Source organism: Mixophyes fleayi, chromosome 5 (genome assembly GCF_038048845.1).
Source record: "Mixophyes fleayi isolate aMixFle1 chromosome 5, aMixFle1.hap1, whole genome shotgun sequence".
NCBI lineage: Eukaryota > Metazoa > Chordata > Amphibia > Anura > Limnodynastidae > Mixophyes > Mixophyes fleayi.
In genome coordinates this window covers 136,885,561-136,895,714 of record NC_134406.1, presented here as the reverse complement: position 1 = coordinate 136,895,714, position 10,154 = coordinate 136,885,561, and the positions used below count along the sequence as shown (strand labels likewise).

Here is a 10,154-nt window from a genome sequence, read left to right as displayed (position 1 = left end):
CAGACTTCGCTGCTGTCTACACATAGGAGGAAGAGAGACTGCCTGGCACATCGGAGCTCACACACTGCACAGATCTGTGGTGATGGCTTATAACCAGTACCAGCAACGCCCGGCTAACTTCGCCGACCAGAACTTCCTACTTAATGTCTTCCGACGGTAAGTGGCCGTGTGTAATATAGCGCTAGTGGCGGCATTTACTCCATGGTTATCCTATCATGCTGTCATCTTCAGTGGCCTCGTGTAGTCCCTATTCTGGCATTTTACCCTTAAACTGCTCCGTATAACCAAAACCACACGATGTACTGTAATCCCAATGACACATATAGCGTCATTTGTGTTCACCTCGGCAACAGAAACCGCAAGTAAAGTACAGGAGGGAATGGTCATTGTCATCAGAGGCAGGCGCAGGACCATCCCATGTCTGGGCATGTATAGCCTATCCGGCCAGAGCTGGGCTCAGGCTTAAGGGGGCCTCTGGTCTAAACTTAAGAGCATATTGTCAAAATTCAGGAGAGGTAAATAACTGAAATGAAAAACAAGCCCAAACAATTCTAAAAAAAAAGCACCGAAAAAGCCAAACTTTAATTATTTCTTATTTAGGATGCAAATAGCAAGATAATACTAATGGGTTCTGCAGCATTTTCTGCAGTTACAGTAACTAAAGATGAAGATTCAGGAGTTATAGCTGCACTTTAGGGGTTTATTTTCCCTGCACACTGTAATATATCCCTAGTTTTACACTCATCACTGTACACATCATGTTCTGTCTGGTTACATATATACTCTCCATATATACTGCATACAACACAGACAGGTTCCCCCAGGAGGGACCAACGCTGAAGTTTGCTGAAAGAAACGATGGGTTCATCTTCTAAGACAGAAGGAAGGGCAGGGTCAGAGGATATCACTGATTCAGAAGGAGGTGCAGGATGAGAGACAGATGATAAAAGTGAGGCAGGAGAGGATGCTGAAGCTGAGAGATGGGCAGAAGGAAGGAGAGCTGTCAAGGGAGGGCAGGTTCTGAAATCTATGTAGTACTGGAGGTAGTTGTTGATAGACTGGTACAACCTGAGACTGTTTTTAGCAGTAGCTCAGGAGATGGTGAGTCTGGTGAGACAGGGACACCACAAGGGGTAGATATTGAAACATGTACATGAGGAGGCAGATATTGAAATATGTGCTGCACTGGGGATAGATATTACCACTGGTGCAGAAGATAGGGGGTTTGGTGAGGCAGTGACATCACAGGGGGTGGGCACTGTAAAATGGGCAATAGAGGAAGCAGATGCTGAAATATGTGTGGCACTGGAGCTAGATGTTGATAAACTGGCCCAACCAGAGACAGGTGTTAACAGTAACTAAGGAAATAAGGAGGTTGGTAAGACAGAGACATCACAATGGGTGGGTACTGTAAAATGGGCCGGAGAAGAGGCAGATGATAAAGGAGGGGTTGCAGGGCATACGCTGTGTGATGGAAGAGGTTCTGCGGGGCTAGAGGAAGATAGGTGGGGAATATGGGCAGGCTGTAATAATGGGGTGTCAGCCGTTATAGTGGAAGAGGGGTCAGATAACGGAGACTGAATTTTGGATATAAAGTTCTCTCCAGGTGCTCTTTTCTTTACCCCGGGTCTCTTGCTTTCCTGTTCCCTCGGTACAAACATCTTCACAGCGAGACGGCCGGTAACTAGTTGTTGTTATACCCAAGGCAGGACCTGCGCTGTTAGGCAGAAGGCTGGTCTTGCAGCTGTAACCTCGAAGCAGCTCCCGTTATCTCTCTTATACCTACCAACACCTGAGGTCACGCCCACTTAAGAGACCAGCAGCGTCCTTTACACTGACACGTTATTATACACCAGGCAATAAAGTTTTTTTGTTTTTTTTTTTTAAAAAAAAAAGTGTTTTAAAGCTGAAAAACCTGCAACCTGTGACCACCATAGAAACCCCACAACTCCTAAAAAAACAAAATAAAAACAATTCCGCTTGTGGAATTGGCAACTATGATTAGAGGCAGTCAGACCAGGGCTGATCTGCGAGACAAATGTATTGAGGGGGCAGGTCCCTGGGGTTGCGGCCCACTACCAGACAGCATATTAATATATATATAATATATATATAATCTGCTGAGGACTTGATGGTGGCCATCAGCTTACTGGGATAACTCCCGTGAGGCCTATCGTCAACCCGCTCCTGACAGAAGTACCTGGTACTAGGGACCCCCTGAGAGAGGGTACATGGGGGCCAATGCTCCTTCTGGCACTGCTTTAATCCAGCTCTGTATCCATGGGCAAACAAACATTACTTAAATTATTCTGCAACAATAACTTGTTTTGTTTACTGCAAATAGCAAGAAAAGATGAGTCACAAATTGTTGCTTATGCACATAGTGTAAAATGTTATGTAATAACAAAATTCAAGCTAACAGTATATTTTAAAACCTTTTCACAAAACAATTTTACAATACAGTGCTCAAACAAGTCACAGAAATGCACACACCCCATAGCTTCCAGCTCCACGTGTTCCAGCGCTGTCAGCAGACTCCGTTTCTCCTGTGTCTGCTGCTCCTTCTTCACAAGCATACTTCATACATCTGCACTTGTCACCTCACAGCAGAATGGTACAGAGAGGAGCCGTTCTGAAGAAACCAGCTCCTCTCTTCACCATCCCAATGCAAAGTGAAAATTGCGGTTTTTCAGGCCATCTGCCTTTAACCCTCTTTCCTGAAATCGACATATCACATTGACAAATGCACACATATATTAGAAAGGGAAGTACCATAAAATACCAGCACAGAGACAAATACACACACTGATTAGGATAGCATGTGATCACTTTACATGCTGCCCAAATCAATATGCAGGCCAGGTATATTGTCAGAAACCTATCATTGTATGTCACAAGATCACTACACTTATATGGGTGTCTGATGGAACTGTTGCTAATCTTCTGAAAAAGCAGGACACAACGAAATGTGTGTGTGTGTCTAGAGGGTCCACGCTGTGACAAGGTAGGCGATATAGATATACATATATATATATATATATATATATATATATGATACAGTGTGTGATGAAGGCACCTACTGTGCATTTAAGGTATTATCTCTTTACAAGGCTAAGCTCTCAACAATTAAAAAAAACTACTGTGAATGGCAACAAGGCTACCCCATCACTACCCTATCACTTAGGGAAGTGCATGAATATATGATTAGCAGTGTGTTTGGGATCAGAGTGCAGGATAATATATATTTATATGTCCTATTGGAACATAAAACAGAGGATAAGGTGAATTTATCAGCACCCATTAACACTATTTGATATTAACTAATATTGACGTTTACTATCATGTATAAAAAAAACTATGATAAGTGGGTGATCAGGAGACACGTATTGTAAGTTGAATACTGTATGACTGCTACATTTTATTACTAAATCCCAGAAATATAAATTTTGCCAGTTCCAGAAAATAAAGGGAAATCATACACTATGAAATATAATTATATGTATGTTAGGTTCTATGTACTAAAACAATGATGGGCAACCTGATACATTTGAAGGGCCGCATGGGCAGCTAGCTCTCTATCCTTCAAAAGGGCTGCACATTACGCTTAATCTCAGTGAAAAGTTAAAACAGGGCACTTAATCAAAGAAAGAGATAAATATGTAATCACATATTAGCAGGCATTTTAAAGACGCGTTGCATACTATAACAAACAAATCTGACATCAAAGCAGAAAGGTATTCATGGCCCAGATGAACGCTCAGACTTCCACGTGCGGCTCCAGGGCCACCAGTGGCCCATCCCTACATTAGGGCATAGAAGTCTGATTTCAGCTTTCCAGTGTCAAAGTCCAGCATGCAAAAAAAATGTAATATAGAGTATTTGTTACCTACTGTTTATTGTATATGAATTAGACTTGTTGAGATCAACTTATTTGCTTCAGTGGGTTATGTGATTTTTTATAATGTTTGGATGACTAGATCATATTTAAACTTGCAAACACTGTCAAAAAAACAAGACGTAAGTAACAAAGGTACAGATTCTGTACTATTGTGTATATAAAGTCAACAGGATGCAGTATCTGTCTACAAGTGGTTTGACATGATATTTTTCCTAACACAGAGCCTCTTTTAAATGTGAGAGCACACCCAGCTAGAAGATGCAGTTTTGTACCTTGGCATGTAGCACGACTGGGGAGGGATTTTAAAATGTGCAGGCAGAGTTAGAGTTAGGTGGGGACTTTGTCCCAGTTCTAAATTGCAGTATAAAAATAACATAATAAATAATGGTTACCCAGTATATGTGTGCTACAGGCAAAAATACACTATTTTTCCTGCATGCAAAAAGAAATTGCATATGCACGCTTTAGATTGGTTTGTTCCTAACTGTAAATGAGCCCTTCACAGTACACTGACACTTAGTATTCAGATTTTCCAAAATGCTCTAAACTAATACATGTTACACCCACTCATATAGATCTACTGTCAATAAATCACTGTTTAGTGAAGTTTCTTTTAGACTTAAACCAGTGATGTGTATTCTGTTATATATGCTTGTATTTAAGAAAAACACAACAAAATGCATGGTTGTGTTTTATATATACATAATATAAAATCTCTTTAGAACAAAGCAGAGAGTTGGGCAGCGCAAACAAATGAACATCTTGATTAGTTCTTATGGGCTATAGCAACTTCTTCAGAATGCGCATGTTTTTATACATGTCCCCCATGAGTTGCTGTCTTTGTGCTAATAATTTACAAAACTATAGAACTTTAATTACAATTATGTTAAAATAGTCCATTGTGATTGGAATGCAATGCATTTTTTCTGTGCATGTTTCTCTAATTTTAAAGAGTTTGTCAAAAACCTCACACATGTGCTCCTTGGGCTCATTGGACAATTTGATTTTCTAACTCCCTGCATCAAATCCAACTTAGGGTTGGGCTTGACACTAATAGTAAGTTTTATTTGAAGAATTTGGTCACATCAACCAAGCTATGTGTTGGCAGCTTTTGACAGCATTGTCTTTCAGGCAGATTGCTCTATTTTTTTGTTTTTTCTTCTAATGTGACCACTAACTAAGCTGCCAGATTTAGAGTGACTTTGGCTATACACATATATGGCCATATTCTATAGACCCAAACAACAAAAAGCCACAACCCTAGTGACACAGTTACTGAGTCTGTACAAAGCCTGCACACAAGGTGAGAGAGGCATATTTTCTATTAATCTTTATTGACATTTGAATTGAAACATATGTTGATGTTAGGGGCTTTTTATGGTCACACACGGTGTGATTTCCGTGTATGAGACAACAACATATCTGCTGTGTAAATACAGTTGTATCCAATGTGTAGCCCTAAACTTATTTGTGGTTTTATCCATTGGTAACAAAAATAAACCATTATGCATGCATTTTTGTATGAAGTTGGAAAATGTACCCCTTTAAATTGCATTCTGTTTTTAGGTAATGTATTTTATGGTAGCAATGCCATCTGACCAGGTAGTGTAACTTAAGATCACTAGACTCCACAATGGACAGTTTGTTACTGCTTCCTCTATTCAGAGGAAACCCTGGTTGTGACAAGTCCTGATAAGCATGCAAATCTGAAGCAGAAAGCCCACTTTTGCACTGGAATAATATTGCAATACATGCAGGTTTTGATAGCAACATTACAGGAATTCATAATTGTTATTCAACTCTCTAACACAATAAATGTGTTCATGGACTACAGTGGGAGATAGTACTCATTTGAAGGTGCAGATTCAGTACGGCGCGAGGTAACGTGATGTGTCTCTGGATCAGTCCACAGAGACACACGCATCTGAGTTTTTACAGAAATTTCCGCTCTTTTTTTTCTTTGCGTCCCACATCGGTGCTCAGAAAAACAAACAAAGATTTCTTACTGCTATAGCCGACAATATGCGCATGTGAACATTCAGGAAATGTTCAGAGCCACCTTGCGCTGATTTGAATTTGCCGCTTAGAATATGTAAAATTTACTACAAGAACTGAGGACCCTCTTTTCCATTGAGTTATACCTCTTGGCATTGTTACAGTTCCTATGGTTATAGAAATGTATTGGATGTGGTCACGTCACATAGAAAATAAGCCACCCCCCCTTCTCCCCTGTGTATTGACACATTCTCCATTTCTGCCCCACCCTTAATGAGCGGCAGATGATGCTTCTGTTATCAAATAACTAAAAGAGTGGGATGCGCCACGATATATATGCATAAAATAAAAATTGTATATCCTTAGATGACGGACTTATCTGTATAAGTAAAAAAATCTAATAAAAGGTGCAAGACTATTGATATTAACCACAAATAAAACCTTGTGTATGGATGTGAGTATGAGCTCAAAAATAAGATGTACAACTTAAAAAAAAAAGTAAAAAAAAAAAGAGAAGGCACATAAGTGCCTCATACTGTGTACTGTGATAACCATTTGTAGCCTTCTTTCTTTTATTCATGTTCAGAGTGTGATGTCTCCATATATTTTTATCACAGTAAGAGGCACTTATGTGTAATGTCACATTGTCATATCTATCTCATGAGATTATTATGCTATTAAGTGTACTGGACAGTCACTAATACCTATTTTTAGGTTCATTTGCTTTATTTTACTATATTATATTTATTACATATCTATGTATTTTTATCTATGCATCTTTGGAATCTAAAATAAATCTTTATTATACAAAGTCCGTCATCTAAGGATATACCATTTTTATTTACTGCATATATATGGTGGCGCATCCCTCTCTTTTACTCTTTTGGTCTTTTTTTGAGACTGGCAATCTGGTTTAGCGACTGGTATATGATTGCTTACACATATTTTATTTCAGAGCATAGTGGTGTTTATTAATATATTTTATTTATCAAATAACTGACTACTACTTTTAATAGTAATACTTTTTACTTTTTTTGTTTTTTACACTTTTAAGTGGAACTTACTGGAATAGGAAAGATATTCTGCACAGAAAACTGTATTATCAATGGAGGATTGGACACCTTAGAGACATGTAGTTATAAAGTCTACAGTTTAGTGCATGTGCCTATATGATTGTTGTCTTTTATAGGTGTTTGTTTTTTTCCCTGCCTCTGGCTGATGAGATATTTTCCACTGGTTTCTAACGTTTACTCTCCCAATGTCCATTGAAATATCCAAAGATCTCTTGTGGCCTAAGCTATGTTACATGATGGTATAATCAAGAAATATATTGTGAGGGCTGAAAAATGGATGTACCCTTGTTTTACTCAATAAGAAGAGATCTCTTCACACTGAGTAAATCTGTTTTGTAAACAGTCTGATGTGTGCTAATATGCAAACAGGGGCATATTACTCACTAACTGTACACAAAACTTTCCTACTTTTTTCATCCCCAGGCAGGGGTGGTCAGCATAATGTAGAATTCAGGAGCTCATTAGTCAAATGTACGGGCCTGATAAGGTGTGTGTCTATTGACATTAATAAATAGGAATCCCTTAATTTAGGTACCAGCAGTAATTTTATATTTCTTTTCCAAATCCAGATCAAACTAAACATGTATTACACCATATTTCCCATAATTAGTAAGATAAATGTCCCCACCAAAGCATATGCACAGTTAAATGGAGCATGAGTAAACTAGAGTCCAGTAAAATATGGTTTAAATATAGTTACATCTTTGCTAAACATTGTGGTTAGTTTTTAGACTCAGTGGTTTGGAACATTTGTAGAGAAAGTTTTATGAATACTAAATAACCTGCTTGATGGTTGCATAAAAGATTATCTGTACTGGCTAGCAGAAGTGGGGCTAAACTGCATGCTGCTAATACATACTGTACTGCTCCTTTTCATAGTAAGTGGAATATAACAGGGTGTATAACTTTCAGCCAGACGTTCTTGAGCACATTTACTGTATATTGATGAACAGACAGTGGTTGGCATTTCAATTTAGTGCGATTTCTAACATTGTAGGAAAGAAAAAGTACAGCTTAGTGTATATAACCATAATTATGTTCTATACCATTATAAAGCGTTTATTTTTTTCATGTATATTTGTTTTTTCTGTTCCCAAACTCCCAACTCCTCCACTTATCCCTTAGTCCCCATTACATACTGATTTTTCCATTTAACTCACTCTAAGGGATTCATTTACCTCACCTGGAAGGAGTAGGCATTACATAATGGAATTGATGCATAATGGAATAAGAAAGTAGAATTTTGGGTGGATCACACATTCAACTTGCTTGTTTTAAAATTGATGTTTTGTGATACTCTGCCTTGACACTAAACCTGTTTTTACAGTTGGTGTACAATTCTTAATACGGTTTGTTTTTACTTCTGGTGACTGTTGGGTTATAGTTGATTTTGGGATAAGGATATATTCTAAACCTTTCTCAGTTTGTATAACCTTTTGGATTGTTTATGGTTTTGTATGACACACTATGATATATTGGGTCTTGTATTCTTTGTTGGTTATACAGTTTTATTCTGAAACTGGGAATATGGACATCTTATGCTCAAGTTTTGTCACCTAGCTGTGCCCATGGGGAATTGGACTTTGCAGTACAGTACATGTGTAGACAGGTATCCTTACATCATTGCAGGTCTGGTGAGTTGTTACTGGAAGACAGTATGATAAGGAATGCTAAGTATTTGGTGTAAAGCAATGTAGTAAACTCCATTAACTTTGTATGAAATATTAAAATTGTCTGTACAGAGCTGCGTAATATCGTCCTGCTATATAAATAAACGGTAATACGTAGAGCTGTATACTTAAACCTATTCCTATGCACTTTCTATATGTCTGAGATTAGCAGTCATCTATCCCCTGCATACTGACACATTTTAACTACTAACTGTAAGCCTACAAAGGAGTGGGAGGGGGTTGGAAACTGCCACACCCCCACAAGTAAGTAAATAAAATAAATGCATGTATAGTTCTTTCCCTAAGTGTAGTTTTAAATATTATAATTACATTAGATCAAGTGAACTCTGCGTTCTCAAATACTTATTAACTTGTCCAGACAACTTGAAAGAGATGGAGTGGGCCACGTTAGTGACTTGGTGAGGGCAAACTAAGATGAACCACCTTTGATTTAAAATGGCTTAATCTATGACTTAAAATGACTTAATCTATCATTAATCTCCTGCTGGAGATTAATAATAGTTGCTGTTCAGCAACTACTGTTGAGTTGTAAAAAGAAAATGGAAGATAGTGACAGGATGGACTGTCTATGCCACCCTGTCTGCTGTCGCTGGGAACCGGCTGGGCTTACTTTGCCACCGTTCCCTTTCGTTATTCCAAATCATCTATTCCAATCAACATATAATATGTCACAATCAGGTGTAGCTCAATGGTCTTTTGGAGTTCACATGCATTGCAATTTGCAAACCGTTCTAAAACGGTTTAACCTGTTGTCGAAAGCACACCTTTAATCTCATGAACATTAATTATTGTTGGTGGGTTCAATCCCTACTATTGCCCTATCTTTGTTTTTCACTCTGTGTGTTTTTTCCTCTGGCAACAATGTGAAATGCTTTGAGTCTCATTGGGAGAAGGTGTTTTTAACTAAATAACTATTAATATTCTTATTGGCATTGCTTAGAGAAAATGTTGGTTCCCTTGATCAGGGTGTATTTTATCATTTAAGTGAGCATAGTACTTTTGCAATCACTTGCTAAAAAGTAATTCTCAAGTAGCATTATCATACAAATGGTAGTGTGTGTGTGTGTGTGTGTGTGTGTGTATATATATATATATATATATATATATATATATATATATATATATATATATATATATATATATATATATATATATATATATATATATATTTGGGTAATATCATACAAATTTTATTTGGCAGGAGGGGCTGTTTCAATATCGTTTGTTTTTTTGTTTTTGTTTTTTTTAGTAAAACGTACAGTAACTTTATTCAACCTGCTGTGATGAACATTCAGTAGTGTAAAAGCCAATACATGCTGTATTTTAAGTAAAATTGCCCAGAGCCAAACCATATGCCAGAGAAGGCGGCAATGTTCAATTATCGTGAGTTGCAATAGACTTGCATCAGCTACAACTCTGCACTAGTGGTCAGTTGCTAGTTATGACGGCCGCGTATGCATGCTAGAATGTGTGTGTGCGCAATCAGAAGCAACTGTA

General features: G+C 37.9%; 1 protein-coding gene across 1 annotated transcript in view; it reads left to right on the top strand.

The window, feature by feature from the left end:
• Positions 1-24: 24 nt before the first annotated feature.
• Positions 25-10,154, top strand: part of PDCD6 (programmed cell death 6) — a 35,566-nt gene continuing 25,436 nt past the window's right edge. The window contains exon 1 of the mRNA XM_075212848.1: positions 25-156. Coding sequence (XP_075068949.1) covers positions 83-156 — 74 coding nt within the window. The 5' untranslated portion in view covers positions 25-82. The remainder of the gene's footprint in view (positions 157-10,154) is intronic.